We start from the raw sequence: 20,820 nt of genomic DNA on the forward strand, positions 1-20,820 counted from the left end.
ACATCGAGTTGCTGCACTACACTGGGCAAAAGGAGGTCCAAGACAATATTAGGAGGTATTTTTCTCACTTCAGTGTGCAATGAAAGTACTTCACACGTCTTGAACACATAAACAACTCAGGGCCCGGATGCCTGTGCATTTCCTTGCTCTCTGCAGATGTAAGTGTCTGAAGAATCCAAGGTAGCGTCATTCTACTGGGTAACTGGTCATGTGGAAATCCAAGAAAACAAGATAGCTGATAAAGTAGCAAAGGAGGTTTGTGGAGAGTCGACTGTAGCTTTAGTGTTGATGATGATGTTTGGTTTGTGGGCCGCTCAACTGGGCGGTCATGAGTGCCCATACAAAGTCCTAACTTTTACACAGCCCAGTTTGTTTACATAGTCCAATCTAGCCATTGCCATGGATGATGATGATAATAATAATGATGACAACACAAACGCCCAGTCCCCTGTAGCTCAGTGTGCTGTCCCCTGCGTGCCACGCTGTTGAACAATGAAGTGTGCCAATGGGAGTTTGACGCATAGGGCCCAGGTGTAAATCCTGACACTGTGAGGGATTTTTCATTGGTGGGACAATTGGAATGGGGTGCACTTAGCCTTGTGAAGCCATTGTCAGTGAAAGTAGCAGCTACAAGGTCTGGGAAGTTGACAAACAGTGAGAAGAGTGGTGTGCTGACCCAATGCCCCAGAGGATATGTTGGCCATTTGTCAATGAATGGCCCATCGGGAGGTGGTAATGGTAAAAGAATTGGGTGGATATGAGTGACAATAAGCTGCAACAACTGAAACCGAAGGAGAAGTGATGAAGTTCTATTAACACATTTGTGTATTGACTATACCCCTTCAATGTTTGGCTTCTTGCACAGCATGAGGACCTGTGTGTTTGTAATGCTTGTAACGTACTCCTGTCAGTGAAAAATATTTTAGCTGATAACATTTTTTGCAATTGATGGAAAGATGGCCTTTGGTTTAAAAGAGAGCTTGCCCTCAATTTTAAGTAATAATACCATGAGTATATTGCATATTTTAATACATAGTCCTCACTAAAATATTGTGTAGGAGTTGTTTTGTGTCTTTATGACAGGTTCAGTCCTGTATATTGTGTGATCAGCCAGCAACATAGATCTGCATATTTAATTTTACTTGTGTGTGTGTGTGTGTGTGTGTGTGTGTGTGTGTGTGTGTGTGTGTGTGCGTGTGTGTGCGCGCGCGTTATAAGAGACACATCCAACTAACATATCATAGTGGCTAGCAGCTTCTTCACATTTTTTATATTAGTGGTCAGCCAGTATCACATATATGAGAAGCAGTTTAAGGTAGTTTTTTTTTATTTTATTTAGTTGGATCAGCAGTTAAAAGTATTTTATCTCATGACTATTACTGCCATTTTGACGTAGTGACTCAAAGATATGACAAGTTCTTGATTCATTTATCCAAAGGGATCATTTATATAGGTGCTGATAACCTCAACATTGAGTGCCCCACCCCAACAACAGTAACATAGTACACTATGAGATCAAAAGTATCTGGACACCTCCGAAAACATACGTTTTTCATATTAGGTGCATTGTGCTGCTACCTACTGCCAGGTACTCCATATCAGCGACCTCAGTAGTTGTTAGACATCGTGAGAGAGCAGAATGGGGCACTCTGCGGAACTCATAAACATCGAACGTGGTCAGGTGCATATGTCTGTACGCGAGATTTCCACACTCCTTAACATCACTAGGTCCACTGTTTCTGATGTGATAGTGAGGTGGAAACGTGAAGGGACACGTACAGCACCAAAGCGTACAAGCCAACCTCGTCTGTTGACCGACAGAGACCGCCAACAGTTGAAGAGAGTTGTAGTGTGTAATAGGCAGATGTCTATCCAGACCGTCACACAGGACTTCCAAACTGCATCATGATCCACTGCAAGTACTATGACAGTTAGGCAGGAGATGAGAAAAACGTGGATTTCATGGTCAAGCAGCTGCTCATAAGCCACACAACACACCAGTAAATGCCAAACGACACTTCACTTGGTGTAAGGAGCATAAACATTGGATGATTGAACAGTGGAAAAACATTGTGTTTAGTGACAAATCATGGTACACAATGTGGCGATCTGATGGCAGGCTGTGGGTATGGCGAATGCCTGGTGAACATCATCTGCCAGTGTGTGTAGTGCCATCAGTAAAATTAGGAGGTGGTGATGTTATGGTGTGGTCGTGTTTTTCATGGAGGGGCCTTGCACCCCTCATTGTTTTGCACGGCACTATCACAGCACAGGCCTACATTGATGTTTTAAGCACCTTCTTGCTTCCCACTGTTGAAGAGCAATTCAGGAATGCCGATTGCATCTTTCAACATGATTGAGCACCTGTTCATAATGCATGGCCTGTGGCAGAGTGGTTACACAACAACAACATCCCTTTCCCCAGTGCAGCACTCTGTGAAGAATGGACTTCCATTCCCCAAGAAACCTTCTAGCACCTGACTAAACACATACGCCTGCTAGAGTGGAATCTGTCATCAAGGCTGAGGGTGGGCCAACACTGTATTGAATTCCAGCATTGCCAGTGGAGGGCGCCACGAACTTGTAAGTCCTTTTCAGCCAGGTGTCCAGATAGTTTTGATCTCATAGTTTATCTCATGGAGTTCTAAATACTGTATTATATTTACAGATTTGAGCACACTAGGTTCAGTGTAATTTCATTCAATTTGTAAACATACTTAAATATTACATTAAACATTGTGGCAACACTAAAATTTGGAAGAGGGTCCTGATACACTTTCTCCTAGTCTGAGCTCTGAACATTAGTTGTGGCTGATAGAAAAATGAATGCATATATAAAAACAGTTTAGACATCATACTTTCTACATAGTGAACCTTTACTGTATCTGTATGATACAACTGTTACCTACAAAACAAACACTGTTGTACAGTTCAGGAAAATCAGATTGGTTCACTGGACTGGCCTACTCAAAACCTAGACAGGAATGGCATCATACATCTTTAGGATCAGCTAAAGCATCAGTTACATTACCACATCAGTAAGCATGGGTTGCAAATATTAGTCATGCTCATTTACTATTAATTACTTGATTAGTTTTGTTAGAACAAACGACATTTCGTGTTCAGGTATGCTTGGCCATAGTGTTGTGTATCTGAGTTAGTTTTCTAGTTGCAGTGGAGATTTCTGCTTCCAAGGAACTAGAACTGTATTGTCTGTTAAGAGATACTTCAGAGTCAAGGGGAGAAAAAACATACATTTATAGCATTTGTAGGCTAAGAGAAAGCTTTTGACAATGTTGACTGGAATACTCTTGGAAATTCTGAAGGTAGAATGGGTAACATACAATGAGGATAGGCTATTTACAACTTGTACAGAAAACTGATGGCAGTTATAAGAGTTGAGGAGCATGAAAGGGAAGCAATGGTTGAAAAGGGAGTGAGGCAGGGTTGTAGCTTATCCCAATGTTATTCAAACTGTACACTGAGCAAGCAGTAAAGCAAACCAAAGAAAAATTTTGAGAAGGAATTGAAGATCAGGGAGATGAAATAAAAATCTTTGATGTTTTTCAATTACATTAATCCTGTCAGAGACAGCAAAGAACTTTGAAGAGCATCTGAATGGAATGGACAGTATCTTGAAAGGAGGGTGTAGGATGAACATCAACAAAAGCAACTTTATTAAATCAGGTGATTCTGAGGGAATTATATCAGGAAATTAGACACTAAAAGCAGTAGATGAATTTTGTTATTTGGACTGTGAAATAACTGATGATGGCCAAAGTAGAAAGGATACACACTTAAGAGCCAAGGAAGCTGGTACATCTGCATATCATCATGTAGGGCCCCTGTGAGCACTCAGAAGTGCCGCAACACGACATGGCTTGGACTTGACCAATTGTCTGAAGTAGTGCTGGAGGGAATTGACACCATGAATCCTGCAAGGTTGTCCATAAATCTGCAACAGTACGAGGCACTGAAGATCTCTTCTGAACATCACATTGCAAGGCATCCCAGATATGCTCAATAATGTTCATGTCTGGGAAGTTTTGTGGCCAGTGGAAGTGTTTGAACTCAGAAGAGTGTTCCTGGAGCCACGTTATAGCAATTCTGGATGTGTGGGGTGTCGCATTGTCATGCTGCAATTGCCCAAGTCTGTTGGAATGCACAAAGGACATAAATGGATGCAAGTGATCAGACAGGATACTTATGTACATTTCATCTGTCAGAGTCGTCCACTATGTGATCAAAAGTATCGGGACACCTGGCTGTAAATGACTTACAAGTTTGTGGCGCTCTCCATCGGTAATGCTGCAATTCAGTATGGTGTTGGCCTACCCTTACCCTTGATGACAGATTCCACTCTCACAGGCATACGATTAGTCAGGTGCTGGAAGGTTTCTTGCGGAATCGCAGCCCATTCTTCATGGAGTGCTGCACTGAGGAGAGGTATTGATGTCAGTCGGTGAGGCCTGGCAAGAAGTTGGTGTTCCAAAACATCCCAAAGGTGTTCTGCAGGATTCAGATCTCTGCAGGTCAATCCATTACATGGATGTTATTGTCGTGTAACCACTCCATCACAGGTCGTGCATTATGAACAGATGCTCAGTCGTGTTGAAATATGCAATCGCCATCCCTGAATTGTTCTTGAACAGTGGGAAGCAAGAAGGTGCTTAAAACATCAATGTAGGCCTGTGCTGTGATAGTGCCATACAAAAGCAAGCCCCCCTCGATGAAAAACATGACCACGCCATAACAGCACCGCCTCCGAATTTTACTGTTGGCACTACACACACTGGCAGATGATGTTCACTGGGTATTTGCCATTCCCACACCCTGCCATCGGATCGCCACATTGTGTACCGTGATTCGTCTCTCCACACAACATATGAGATACAATAGATGAGACATCAAGGAAGGGCTCACCAATTTAGTATTGAAGTGAGGTATGTGAACGTGTGTGTGTGTGTGTGGGGGGGGGGGGGGGGGGGGAGTAAAAATTGTAGAGGGAGCCCAAGAGATGAATACAGTAACCAAGTTCAAACGGATATAGTTATTCAGAGAGGAAGAGGCAAGTACAGAGTAGAGTAGCATGGTGAGCTGCATCAAACTAATCTTTTGACTAAAGACCACAACAAAAATGATGGTGTAATATAAATAAAAAAAATTGTGGGTAGCAATCATTCATCAGCAGATGAGTGACGAATGGCACAGACACACACATAAAAGATTAGAAAATCGTACTAGTAACAAGTGTTCTCTTCCTCTAACTGGAAAAAAAGGGGGAGCGCAGGTGTGTGAGCGCGCGCGCTCACACACACACACACACACACACACACACACACACACACTCTTTCAAACAGGAGTCCCTTGCTGAATATAATTAATGTACAATGCAGTTCTCTTTGATTATTTGCATAAAACATAGCCAGCTTAGGTGACATTGAGAAGTTAGTCACTACATGTGTAGATTTTTGAAAGAGCATTTGTGAGTTTCTCATTTTCATCTTATTAAAATAGTATTGTATGTTCCATGAGAAAGTTTGGGCTGTGACTTCCGGAAAATATTATTTTTTGCCTAATGAATAGACACTGTAACTGGAATAGTGCACCAACCAGTCACATGTTAATAGTAGTGACTGAATGGTACATTACTTATCATGGGTGCCAGGTGAATTAATGTTGGTGAACACTTTGCCCAGTCTCTCAACTCTGCCGACACGCAAAATAAAGCCACGTATAGTGAAGAGTCTCCAAAGCTGGCAAATCGTGGGCTGATTTTTGGCAGTAGCTACTTAGCAACTTCCAACTTGCATACAGTCTTGATCACTTGTCCCACATATTTAATGCAAACATATTTGTGCTGGTGTTATTCAGTTTTTGGAGACCTGCATTACAGAAAGCATGAACAATAATACCATAATAATGGAACTTCAACGATGAAAATAAACATAAATAGAAACAGAGATATTATCTCACCTTCAGAGTTTTTTATGTGATGATACTAGCATTTTAATTAGTTTTCATTGAATAATTCACAGATTCCAGAAATCTAGAAAAATGGTGACCAACTGCATAGTGCCATCCAAACTGGCAGTATGGCAGATAATGAAAGGGACCTGCATTTTACCTGAAGAATGTTCCCCAAAGCTGCCCCTAACTCTGCAGAGAATCTCATCATGGCAGTGAGTAGTCACAGTATCTGACCTTGAATGTGTTTCACGATATTGAAACAAGCATATACCATGAATCCTTGGTGCTAGCACTGATATTCTCTATGACTGTAATATGCACTTGTGTCACTTCCTTCATATTTTTATGGAGAAACAGTACAATATTGGTTATTAAAATTAAAATGTCACATAACACAAACAGAGGCTGCAAAAGAAAACAGGAGGGAAGCAGAAAACACTATCACTAAAAGATTGTGCTGAAGACGGGGAAAAAGTGCAGTTTCACTGTTATGCTCTAGTTTTGTTTATGAATGTGATTTGGTAGCATCTAGTGATGAATCTTCCAAAGGGAAAAGATGGGTTACAAACTGTCAGGAACATGGAGATATAATTGTTTATAAAACTGTTAGATTGTCAAGAATGTTATCCCAGTGCCTAAGATTGTGAATCCATATTTGTAGTTTTCATAGATTACATCACACAAATGCTGGTATGTAATCTGTCTACAGAAGTAATAGCCTATAATGCCTGTTGGATGAACAAACCACTTCCTCCCTCTGAACTGTCAGGTGCCATATGATTGCAGGCAGCAAAGAAAAAAGGCATACATGGGCAAACCTCACAAATAAAATGATTCCCATACTGCAGCAAAACCTAAAAAGAGTTCCTGTCACATGTGGAGGAGCTAAAACAACTAGCACAGGGTTTATCAGTATGCTTATTTCCCCATGAGACACATGCTAAAGATACTGATGCCCCTGTCATAAGGCATTGCAGCCTTCAGTAAAAATGTGACCTCAGTGTTGAGAGAGCAAAATTTAGGGACCCGGAAATTTGCATCTATTTTTGATGAAATTTGCATCTAATTGTTGTTTGCTTGTAACTAATTAGATGTACAAATTTAAAAAGTTGTCACACTGCATGCCTGAAGATGACGCTTTTATCACTTTGAAACTGACTATTAAAAATTATCGATGATTGGACTGACTGGAATGTTTGCTTTTGCAAAAACTTCAAAACATTTTTCGAAAATTCTCTTTGCTTGTTTTTTTAAGTGTCATTGCAGCAAATGATTGTTTCTGTTGAGAAGCAACAGTATTTTCCTGTTGGAGAAGCAACAGTATTTTCCTGTTGGTGAGCAGAAGGCTTTTCCGATTTAAGGTGTTTCTCAACATTATTTTTCTTTTCCTACCCTGTTCTATAATTACAAAATCTGCAGAACACTGATTTCTACCTTTCATGGACATTGACAGCCACTTGATCCAGACTTGACAGTGCTATAGATAGAACGGACAAGATACTGATCTTAGAAGTAGAACCAAAATGCTCTATTCACATGTTAAGGGGAAGACTTTCGGTGCAGTCGAAATATGTTGATAGGTTCTGTTTTCCAACTGCTATAGTGCAGAGTGCAGGCACTATAAACTGGCAGTCGCCCACAAGCAGAAATAAATTAGAGTTATCAAAGTAAGGAAAGAAAACGATGAGCAATTCAGAACACAAAGAATTTGCTAATTGTTACCACACAATTGTTAGCTGATATTGACAGTATCACAAACAAGGTAACTCAGGGCCAACATCTGCAGGTATTTGATGCAACCACAGTTCAAAGTGCCCACTGCCTAAAACTGCCATGTTCAGGTGTCCACATTATAACAACTATTGAACTTTGTCTAGCAGACAAACATGCACATTTCTTGTACAGGTCATTCAAACACCCACGACAGGTGTGCCACCAGAGCATCATGTGCGCTGAAACATTGTTACATTCATGCACTTTTTATTTTGCAGACATGTTCTTATGCACATTCAAATTGGGCTGCAAAAAATGATGTGTAGTTCTGGTAACCAAAAATTAGTTATGTTTTCAATATCTGTATGCAGAAAATAAAGCTCTTTCAGACTATCTCTAATAAAATAGTTCATATGGATGCAATTTGCTATGAAGCAGCATTTATTAAGTAAATTTGTGATTCTGCATTTTGAGGTAGAAGTCGCAACTGTAGTCACACTTATCACAAATATTAATTTTTCAGGTCTCTAGCTGGAGGTGCTGCAGTCACATTTGTTAATGAAATATACACGTCACCTCTCCCCTTCACTACAGACTTGCAAATGATCCCACACAGACCAAGAAGCTTTCACTGAACCCAGTGCACAGGTCCCATATCTGTTTATCGTGCAGGGCTACCTGAATGGATAACATTCTGTTGGGCTCGGTTACCATTGTTTGGTCTGAGAAAATTACATGAAGAATATGTCTGGTGACACTGTCTCTGGCAGGCTACTTGAATTTGCACATTCAATGACCTGATTGGTTAACTTCAATGCTAAATAACTCTGAAATGGGGCAATGGATCAAATTTTTTCACAACAGTTATTTCTCATCACAACCTCCCCTACAACACCCTTATAAGCTTTTCAGACTGTATGTGACCATGGTGTCCCTTTCAAATTCCCACATTTCAAAGGCCTCTGGAAAAGAAACTACAGTATGTATGATAATGAAGTTGCACCATATGCTAGATCATCTCAGAGAATCTACGAGGGCTATCCACAAAGTACATTACGTTTTGGAATTAAAAATAAATAAAGTATTGGAAATTTTTTTTATTATATACAGATGAAAGCCACACTTAAATACTACTTTTCTACATAGTTGCCATTTATATTAAGGCACTTATTGTAGTGATGGACGAGCTTGGAAATTCCTTCGTCATAAAATTTGGCCGCCTGCGCCGTCAACCATGTGGTTACCTCTTCTTGAAGCTGTGCGTCGTCATCAAAATGCTGCATAGCCAACCACTTCTTCATTGCTGGGAATAAGTGGAAGTCGCTCGGTGCCAGGTCGGGACTGTACGGCGGATGAGGAAACAACTCCCACTTAAAAGATTCGAGAACTTCACGAGTGGCATTTGCCGTGTGGGCCCGGGCGTTGTTGTGAATCAGCAAGATCTTTGAGCCCAACTTTCCCCTGTGCTTGTTTTGTATTGCTCTTCTGAGGTTGTGCAGAGTTTGGCAATACCTTTGAGAGTTTATTGTAGTGCCTCTTTCCAGGAAATCCACCAAAATCACACCTTTTCTGTCCCAAAAGAAGAGGTAACCACGTGGTTGAAGGCGCTGGCAGCCGAATTTTACAATGAAGGAATTTCCAAGCTCGTCCATCGCTACGATAAGTGCCTTAATTTAAATGGCAACTTTGTAGAAAAGTAGTATTTAAGTGTGGCTTTCATCTGTATATAATAAAAAAAATTTCCAATACTTTATTTATTTTTAATTCCAAAACGTAATGTACTTTGTGGATAGCCCTCGTATTTATAATCTTTAGTACACCTCTACATATGAACCATTTGTAGTGTGAAGAATATTGAGTCTGTATTCAATGTCTTGCCATGTTATTCATAACGTGCCCTCTGTTACATGCAATTGCATCAGTGATACGCTATCTTAACGTAGGAATATCACCCACTTTAGTCACATTTATGCGGTCCTTCACAAATTCCCACAAGAAGAAATCCAGCAGGGTAATGTCAGGAGAATATGGTGGCCAGGCAATGGATCCTCCATATCTGATCCAGCAACTGGGAAATTTTGTATCCAGGAATTTGCAAACAACCGTTGACCAATGCGCTAGAGCTCGATTTTTTTGAAAGCTGTTGAAAGATGATGATGGGTTGCAAATCTTGTATCTGAGGGTATTCAAACGGTTCCAACACATTCAAATACATTGACCCATTTACTGTGTTTTCTGAAAAGAATGCTCCAGTAATCTTGTCTTGCATTAGCTCACACCAGACATTCAGTTTAGGGCTATTACGAACATGTTCAGTGATAGTCTGATGATGTTTTGAGCCCCAAATCTGAACATTATGCCACATAACCATTCTTGATACGTGAAAGTTTGCCTCGTCTGAGAATAAATGTCTTCCCAGGCAGCTGACATTCATGTCAATATGCTGCAGCATATCCGTAGCAAGTTTTTGCCGGCATGGTTCATCGTTCACCACAGATATTCCAGAATTTGCACTTTGTAATCTTACAAAGAAAGACGATGGTGTACTACTTGAAGCAGTGTTGCTTGGGGTACATTAAGTTACCTAGATTTCTACCGAATTGACTTACATTGGCTTCTGAGTAATGTCTGTCTGATTTCCTTCACTGTCTCTTCCAAAACACTATGATGTGCACTGTCAGAATGTTTCAGAACGCTTCCAGTTGCCAGAAACTTATGATACCATTTCTTGTTTTCACATCATCTGAATCACATACATACAACGTACGGTAATTTCTTTGCACAGTATTCAACAATTTTGTTTGTGCAAACAACACTACTCCTTGTGTGCACTGCTGTGGAGTCACTATTTTCAGTTCATGCCATCATTCTGCACACTGGTGACAGTAGTTGGCATGTATGCCACAGGAATATACATTCTTTGAGGTGTTCTGGAATATGGTGCATTTTCATTATTGTATCTACTGTGGTTTTTTTTCCTGGGCCTATGAAATGAGTGAAGCTTGAAAATGACACCCTGTATAAGCAGCAGAGAAGGCTTAACAATTATGAAATGGATAGACTGCTACTCACCTTAAAAACGACACATTGAGTCTCTGACTGGCACAATGACAAGACTGTTACACACTTAGCTTTCGGCTTTTCTGAAGAGGGCTAAGTGTGTGAGTCTTGTTGTTGTGCCTGTCTGCAACCCAGTGTGTCGTCTTTACTCTGAGTAGCAGTCTGTCCCTTTCATAACTGTTGATATTCTGACTTGGCCTTTCCACTGTTTGCAGAGAAGGTTTGCTTATACTATTTTGACAACAGATGTAACAAAACAGGTTTATAGTTTAATGTTAAACCAAGTTTGTGAAATCTTGTATTACTCGTGTTTCTTCAAGCTTTGCTTCGTAAGCTTTTTTTTTTTGACTACGTACCACTTAGCATATGCATTGTACATACATTATGTCTGATTTTTTATTTTGTATTCTTCAGTCATTTATATTTTTCGTTATGTCCATTGCGTGTACTACTCACTGCTGGTTCTTTCATGCATCAACCATCTTGCTTGCAATCATGCACTCCATTCCCATTGTATATTTTTCTGAAGTATCGGAGTATAATCCCCACATTACCGTGTGTACTTTGCACTTCACTTCTCTTCTGTCTTCATATTTTAAACATGGAAATGTTCAATTTATTGTCACATATTATCATTCAATTTATACTTTGTTTCCAGCACTTAGTATATCTCTCTTACTGGATGCATGTTTTTCTTTGTTTAGATAGAAACTGTTGGCAACATCACCTGAGACACTCCAGAACTGTGATGCAATGCACACTATTGTTAATCTAATATGGACTGAGATGTCTACTAGTAATTTTTCCTGTGGTTTGTTGTAGAGAGTTAGGGCACTTTACAAATAACAGAGGGCAAATTTAACTCCAAATTTAATATAAAACCACATGAGGTGGTGGAATGGTTAAGGTACTGGACTTGCGTTCAGAATAACTTAAGGTGAATATCTGATTCGTTCCTTTCGAGAGGCCACCTATATCTTGGTATCCTCATTCAGTTTGAGCTAGAGCTCCATCATTAACAGCTTAGTTATCAACAGGATATTAAAATCTAATCTTCCTTCCTTTCTTCCCTCCCTCTTTTAGAATAGATCATCCTGGGACAACACTGCTTTTCACATATTACATACTGTGCTGAATAGTGAGCTACATCAAACACTGAAAAACAAAACTGGATTTTTCATATTGAAGTAATTTCTGAATATTCTGGTTCTATTAAAATATTATCCTATGCGTCTGTCTGACTGTATGTTACAATCTGCTTTATGAAGCCATTTTGTTTTTGACAATTTTTTTAAAGCTCTGGCTTGATTTGAATTTAATATATTGTAGCTTTATAATTCTTGTTTTTTTAATTTCTATTCTACAACAGGCCTGTCAAACATGATGATGGATGGAGAATTCCTGAGGACAAGCTGCGGTTCTCCAAACTATGCTGCTCCAGAAGTCATATCTGGGAAGTTGTATGCTGGCCCCGAAGTTGATATTTGGTCCTGTGGTGTGATTCTTTATGCGTTATTGTGTGGTACCCTGCCCTTTGATGATGAACATGTTCCAACACTGTTCCGTAAAATAAAATGTAAGTTATGTGTAGTTTGTAATGTTAACAATGTTTGTGGGTTAAGCGTAAGGGAAGCTGATAATACTGAGAAAATGTTCTGAACATTCTTGTATACCTAATTACTGTCCCATTGAAAAGTCAGTTTCAATCTGTCTAGGAGAATTAATAACACTGATAAATAGATAAAGCCACAGTCTCATTTTTACTAAAATGACTTGTACATAAAGCTTTTGAAAATCTTGGATCTCAGTATGGACAAGGAAGTTATCAAAATTAGTTGCATAACATGTAGCTATTTTCAAACCTTTCAGTATTTAACTTTTTTTTTAACTCTGGGATTATTTGTCTGGAAAAAACTGCACATTAGAACAACTTTATCTACTCTTAGCCTCTTTGTGCTCTCTTTCAGCAGTTTACCAACAAACTCACAAATTCATAGCATTTTTCCATTAATAAACGCAGCAGATACACATAGCATATAATATGTTCTACATATAACTTATAATATGTTTTCCTTCACTATATGCAACAGTCTGGCAATGCTGGGGTAACTTTTTGGTTCTGCAACTGTAGGAATTACGTGGTTTTGAGGCAAAAAGCTTGTTGAGCCATTTTCGGAACACAGTTTCATTTGGAAAAGAAGTTCCTTGAAGGTTGTTTGATAGAGAATGGGAGAGGTGAAAATCTACGGGTGCAAGATCAGGTGAAGAAGGTGAATGTGGAATTACTTCTCACCCAACTCCTAAATAGTGTTTTTTTTTTTGTGAGTACAGCAGAATGTTGGTGGGCATTATCATGGAGTAGCATCACTTCACGCAGTCTTCCTGGCCATTGTTCTTATCTTGTATCTGCAAGACATCTCAGTTGTTGACAATGAATGTCGACAGTGATGGCTACACCCTGGTAAAGCAATTCATAGTACATCACATCATCGCTTTTCCCCCAGATGCATAATGTTACCTTTTGTGGATGTGTGCAGGTCATTGTTTGGGCTCAACCATTTCTTTCTTTGCCTAATGTTAGCATAAAGACACAATTTCTCGTCACCAGTAATGATACAGGGTAGGAATGGTCAGTGTTGTTCATGAGCCAATTGATGATGAGCAAGCAGAGATGCATATATAGCCTTCTGCTGATTTTTGCAATTTTGGCTTAGAGCATGCACTACCCATATACAAGATTTTTGAACCATCTCAATTACATGATGGTGAAATGATCGCAGTTCATCACATTTGCCATTTCTCAAGTATACTGAAATGGATCATTGTGGATTAACCCATTTAAATGATCTTCATCAAACCCCAAAGGTCTTCCTGAACATGGAGAGTCACTAATGTCAAAACGATACTCCTTAAAATGAGAAAACAATTTTCTTGTCATGCTCTGTTCATTGGCATTATTGCCACATATGGTGCGAATGTTGCTGTCAGCCCTCTATTTAACTCAAACAGAAGAATGTATCGGAAGTGTTCTCATTTCTCCACTTGGAACTTCATTTTCTAGTGTCCACAGTTCCAGTTACTATCTCTAAATGCCAATATGCAAACTCAAATAGCAACAGTGAACTACAAGTGAAAAATGTCATTCAATAAATAAACCCATAGCAACTGGAATACCAACATGCGAAACAAAAATGCTACAAACTTATGCACCAGCCTAATAATTTCAGTTTCATGTTCTTCCCTTATCAGTACTTCTGTTTCACCAGTTTCTTCTCTCTTGTACACTGTCATTCAAGGTAGATAACTTTCTGACTTGGTATACCAGACACTACCCTTCATATACCAGACAATGCCCTTTAATACATGTAGAAAATATTATTAGACACTGCCTTGAAAATCATTAACATTTTCAAAGAAGTTTTTCATGAAGTATTAGGCATGTTTTTTATGATTGTCTGCATTTTCAGACCTGCAGTATTTATGTTACACTCTTTTGTGAGTGAAACAAGACAGTGAATATTTGCAGCATCCTTATTTATATTTTCTTAATGTATACTGTTAACTTGACCCAGTATGAATCCTGCACGCATGAACAGTACTCAAATATTGCGTGTGTAAATGTTTCTTAAACAATTTATAGTGTACGCTCATCAAAATCTCTCAGTATCCTACCAGTGAATCAAAGAATGTCAGTTTCTTTTCCCAGAACTGACATTTATGATAAGTGCACTTTGTCGATTCATATATTATTGCTCTCAAGTATTTGTACCACATGGTTGACTCATTAAGTTAATCAAAGGCTATTGCACTTTTCAGTTCTCTAGATTATACCAAGGGAATGTTTTGTCAAGGTCTTACATATATGTATAGTTTTAATCATAATTTACATAATTTTTATCATATAATACATTCTTATAGGTAATCGTCTCATCAGCAAAAAAGTTTGATATTGCAGCTAAAACTATCTGTTAAGTTAAATAGCTAACACTGTCTGTTAAGTTCAGTGTGGAATAGTAGTGCCCTATCACATTTCTCTGGTATCTGATGAAATCACTGTGTTTATGACTTCCCATTCATAATAATTTGCCATGTTCAACCTACCAGAAAATTTTAAGTTCAGTTGCAGACCTGGTTAAATATATCGTAACAATATATTTCCTTTTGCTAGGGACAATGTATTATTGAAACAGAGTCTTTTTGAAATTCAAGAAATACTGAATCTATGTGGTGATAACTCTATCTGTGTCTTTTCAGATATTGCAAGAGTTAAGTTTTGTTGAAGGGTGTTTTTCAGAAATGATACTGGTTGCAGCACTTCAGATGTTCTGTCTTGATATCCTTATCAGAAGCAATGGTAGCGGCAGTCTATATGTAAAACTGCTCTTCTTGAGTGGCTGATACCTCTCCACTTGGAGATATAAGTCGGTGTGTGCTGGCTTAAAGTTTACAGTGTGGCCGATCTGCCTACATGGTTTACATTCACCTAAACCAACTAAAAATGGCAACTTTCCTTCTGCTTAATCCCAACATTTAAGTGGATGTTAGGGCACATGCTATTCACATGATTGAGAAACTTAGCTTCAATGTCACATGGTCAGATAACAAACATGTCATCACAGGACAATAGACTGTAATTAAGTGAAGGGCAATCCAAATGTAAGATTCATTACTCAAAATGTTCGGTAAAGAAAATTCCCACTGCTGCAGTTGACAAAACAGCTTATCACAGGAGAAGAGTAGTTTTCTCTGTGGTTGTTCCAGATTAAGTTTTCATCAACATGAACACTCGGGAACTTGAAATTTTTTGCCTTATTTATTATTTCATGTTGGTGCAGTGATTTTTGAAGTTAAGAGCTAGCTTGTTTGTACAAAACCTGTTAATAACTTCCACAGAAATGCCATCCACAATTTTCTCAGTAGCTCCTTTTTATTCAACTTGATAAAAATACATGTATTATCTGTGAAGAGGACTAATTCAGTCCCCTGATTGGCTAAAAACGCCATTATTGCACAGGTGGATGATAACACCTGAGTGCATTACCTTCTCGAAATTTTGTAAAATGATTTGTCAGTAGAGACTTACTGGTAATTAATGACATCTGTGGAGTCACCCTTATTTAGAGAGGCGTATAGGTATTTTTGACAACTGCAGCGTACCTCTTGTCTTTGGGGGCACTTCTCTAATCTTACTCTATTTTAAATACTAACTGGCATATTTTTTGTTCACCTGCCTTCCCCTTTTATTAATTGAAGGTACTTCCAGCACAGAAAATTTAGTGTTTGTGGATTTTCTACTTCTTTTACCCTCTTCCCAGTTGTTCCAGTTGTGAGGATAAACAAGTAGAAAATTCGTTTTCTGTTGTCTAATGTTCATACGCTTTATGTTTGACTTCAGTATTTAGAGTTCTTATTCACTAATAATGAAGATTAAAAGTAATCAGTGTAATATTATCTAGTTTTTCTGTTGTTCATTGCAGCGGGGGTATTCCCTATACCTGAATACTTAAATAAGCAGGTTGTTAGTCTGCTTTGCCATATGCTTCAGGTGGACCCTATGAAGAGAGCTACAATTGAAGACATAAAGTGAGTATGTACTATAAAAAGGATTTGTACACTTGATAGCACAAAAAATGACCGGAGCCAAAATTTTGAGCTGTCTGCAGAGTTATGCAGAAGCCAATCACATAAAAGCGTGTACTGTACTGCTATAACATTACAGAACAGTTGTAATTGTGAGTCTAATTGAAAGAGTTATACCTTCTTGACACTCAGCACAAGGACGCACTCTCTAAAGACACACAAGGAAACCTGCACCATCTAATTCCTAGTATTACAGACCAGGAAAATGCAGTTACATTGGTGAAGCAAAGTCAAAGACGGAACTATGCTGTGAAATGCCTCGGTACTGGTGAACCCAGGATGATGTGTAAGTAGCTCAGTGAGTTTGTCAAAAGTCTCAAACATGGCTGCATGTTGCTATGTATGGTTCAAATCTCCCTTGGTGAATTGTTTTCTGTTTCTGATTTAATATACTGCATTGTAGAGAACACAAAATTAACAGAGAAAACATGTATTAGTTCTTATTTAAGATAATTTGGCCTCTGAGAGAACATTTGGCTCCATCACCACTCATTATCCTGTCTGAAGGCTTTTGACTTCAGTGACCAAGTACATTCTCTTCAGAAGTAGTCTGTGAAGTGTACAATAAGTATAGCATTTTCTGCCATCTTGTCACATGATGTTCCAAATATCACTTCATGTTTTTGACATTGGGTCATGCCACCCATACATTTTCGATGGGTTTGGAGACTGGAACAGAAGGGGGCTAGCTGAGAAGACTAAGCTCACTGTGTTCTACTAACACTTGGCCAATGCAAGATTTGGAGTTGAAAGGGACACCTTGCAGCCTGGATATTTGTATTGGACCATTGTTTGTTGAGAAAAATATCACTTTATTGTAATATTTAACATTTCACAAGCTATTATTGGTATTGGCATTGGAAAATGATAGCTGGCATTGGTGACTTTCTTTGTGGAACCTCACCTTGACTGCCACATTTTTGAAGTCTGACCTCCTAAACTTGGTGCTGAACTGTATCCATCGACCTGTTAAATGCAGTCACATTCTATTTTGGAGATAAAGTTGTAATAGTTTCCTAAAAAAAGCGAAAATTCTGTGTTACTTGAGAATAGTTAAATGTGGAATCACTAATTATGATACACAGTGAAACTGAGATGGAGGTGGACAGAATGTGTAGCCAGCAGATGGGTAGTAGATGGACCCAAAATGTTCTTTGATGCATTTGTGAGGTAAGACAAAACAGAGACAACAACTAAAGGAAGGAACTTTAAAAGACATTCTGGAGCAACAGGGATCCATGTAATAGAAGTCCATAATGTATGGAAAAGTCCAGAAAAGGCCTTTATTCACAGTTGAATGTCAAATGTCTCATTATGATTGCAACATAATATTCTTCTACGGTCAATAACTGTTTTTAATGTTTCTAGCACATGAGTTATTTTTGGTTGTGCATCCTCTTGTAGGCATCATGTTTACTTTCTCAGAATAAGAGTATGTCATGTTTGACTAATTCAGTTACAGCTTTGTATCTTTTCTACAAGTGGAAACAGAAAATAAGAGTGCAATTAACACTTTTTCCATATTGATAACAATCAGTTATGAAACTGTAAATAGTCTTCACAGGTTTACTGCTGGATGACATTGTGCAAATTCCACAATATTTCCCCAGAGCAACTGTCCAACATATTCAGGTGGTTGAACCTTGCTGGTGGCTAGGTACATAGTCACCAGCAAGATTCAGCTACCTGAAGATGTCGGACAGTTGCTCTGAGGAAATATTGTGGAATTTGCACAATGTCATCCAGCGGCAAACCTGTAAAGACTATTTACAACATATCCACTGAGAAAGCATGAAGAGTCCAGTTATGAAACTTCGTGGCAAATTGAAATTGTATGCTGAACCAGGAACCCAGGTTTGAGTCCTGTCCAGCACACAGTTTTAATCTGCTAGGAAATTTCATATTAGCGCACACTGATGCGCAGTGAAAATCAATCTGAAAACAATCCGTTATTTCAATTAAAATTTTTTGTGGTGTAGCATACCAAATACATTATTATTATTATTATTATCATTATCATTATCATTATTCTTCAGCAAACTACAGTGAAGAGTTCTCATGTCATCAATAAGTTATTTGTCCAATAATTGTCACAAGTCAGGATAAATGAATCAATCCACGTGAGAATGCTAATGTCCAGAGATGCTGCCACTGTCTCCAGAAGTGACCTTCTCAATTTGTATCCAATACATCATTGCATCGACCCATAGAAAATTTGCACAGGTTTTGGACACAATGTGGCTGCCAGCTGATCACCACAGTGATGAATCAGAGCCGATTCCTAAAATATCAGACTTCATAAGTTCAGTAATCTGCACAAGCTGCCAATATTGTAGGTGGTGGTAGTCTGTAGAAGGAGTTTTCTACCATTATGGCAATATATTTCCAGATATGTCAATGTCCTAATGGTAAATACAATGTTCAACACACACATCCAGTGGTCAATATCATTCTTTCTGTAATATTTCCATAATGGGCTTCATTTGCTTGCTGACAGTGTGTGACTATTCAAAGCACAGTCATGATTTATTTAACTGTTTTATGACAGAGGTCTTGGCTGGCTGTCCACCTCTGAATACCTTGTGTTCCAGAGCACTTCAGGACTCCTGTCAGTGTGGGTGTTCATTCTGTCTCATGGTTAAGGGAGCCATGCCAAATAAAATGCCCCAGATAGCAAGAAATAACTTAATTTTATTTGCAGTCAAACAGAACAAAATAAAACAGTCATTCGGACTTGAATACTCAGTACTTGGTTCCCATCCACTGACAGTCACGGATGTTGCACTAAGAGACTTCTTGCGAGGGTGACATGGGTGCAGCCATATTTCTGGGGAGCAGAAGAGCTTGAGGATGGTCCAGGAGAGAGGTACCAGTGAGACCAAAACTCATACCTGCTCGAAGATAGACGTGGATGCTGCAGGGAGATGGCTCCCTCGGACGGACCAAAGACATGGCCGGCAGAGGAGGGAGCGACAGTGAGTTACAGATAGGCTTCGGGTACAACTGATGTCGGTCCCAGCATGGAGAACTCAGATGAGGTGCATAGCAACTGTGTAGACTTCACCTGGAGTGAAGGTGTCGGCAGCCGTTGTGGGGAACTCACATGAGGTCCGGAGTGTAGACTTGGGATGCAGCTTGGAGTGGAAACATTGACGGCCAATGCGCAGAACTGGATAAAGATACAGAATGGACACTCAGACGCAACTCCAAGCACAGCACTGGGCACAAGAGCACTGCTTGAGGGCAGTGGCAGCTGACACTGTGACTTGGGGCAACTCCCTGTGTGAACTGGCTCTGGTTGGCCTGTTGTCACCCTTTATTGCTGACCAGTGCAAGAATACTTCCTCACGATTGTTGAACATGTGATCAGTGGAAGGATAATCAGTGTCCATGATGGTAGCGCTAATTGTGGTATCTCTCGCACTACTAGTGGCAAGGCTGGTGCTACATATTACTGTGACGACTGCAGGAGATGCAACACACAACAGGCACCGTGTGCTTATGTTTGTGGTCATAATGTGTACCCCCATCTCCATGGTGGTGTTGTCAGTGGCCTAGAGGAGCAGTAGCCCGCAGTAATCATCTGTGTTGCATGCTGGTGGATTCCAGGAGGATACTGTAGCTACCTTTCCATGTCAGTGACTGCCTCTGATACTTGGTGCCTTCTGCTCATCACTTTATCCGAGTGTGAAGTGCTTTATTCCACAGAAAGGATTTACAATAAATAAAGTGAATGTTGCTTGGTACATGTTCAGTTACAATCAGAGACATGATTTGTCTTTGAGATGCATGAATGAATTCAAGCAGAACTTAAGGTGACTGAAAGAGATCCAGCGGGTATTACACTAGATGTTATTTGGGCCTACTTGTTTTGAAAGCTACCATGTAGGGAAAGAAAGCAGAACTTTGTGGCTACTGATACTAATGACAACAAATTTCAATACTCAACTGGCAGAATTATAAATGTGTAAGTTTTATCTTGCTGGATGTGGATGGAGACATTTTAAAATACATAATATACGGTCATGATTAAGATTTACTCCAAAATTCTAAGACATTATATATTTGTCATTATTTTCTTAAGTCAAAAGTAACTGAATAATGAGCTAATGTTAGTCGACAGAAAGCAGTAAGTTATCACAAGTTTTGACCTTAAAACATGTTGCGTCCAAACACAGTTTTGTGTCACACCACCATCCTGTTCATTATCCTCCTCCTTTTAGGTAGCAGACACAGCAGCCTCTTACGAACTTCATCCACCTCTTGTATGACCAACCCATTGATCTCTTTCTTTGGGGTATACAGGGCTGTACTGAGAGGGTGCTGACATAGATCCCTGCCAATGGTAAGGACATGGGAGCTGCTCCAAAAGTGACAAAAAATGGAAAAATACAGTATAAGAATTAATTGTGTGAGGTACACATGTTCTCCTACACC

General features: G+C 39.3%; 1 protein-coding gene across 1 annotated transcript in view; it reads left to right on the plus strand.

Moving 5' to 3' along the window:
- The window catches only part of LOC126248302 (5'-AMP-activated protein kinase catalytic subunit alpha-2), a 175,899-nt gene that overhangs the window by 54,192 nt on the left and 100,887 nt on the right, over positions 1-20,820 (plus strand). The window contains exons 5-6 of the mRNA XM_049949169.1: positions 12,113-12,319; positions 16,221-16,326. Coding sequence (XP_049805126.1) covers positions 12,113-12,319; positions 16,221-16,326 — 313 coding nt within the window. The remainder of the gene's footprint in view (positions 1-12,112; positions 12,320-16,220; positions 16,327-20,820) is intronic.

Source organism: Schistocerca nitens, chromosome 3, assembly GCF_023898315.1.
Source record: "Schistocerca nitens isolate TAMUIC-IGC-003100 chromosome 3, iqSchNite1.1, whole genome shotgun sequence".
NCBI lineage: Eukaryota > Metazoa > Arthropoda > Insecta > Orthoptera > Acrididae > Schistocerca > Schistocerca nitens.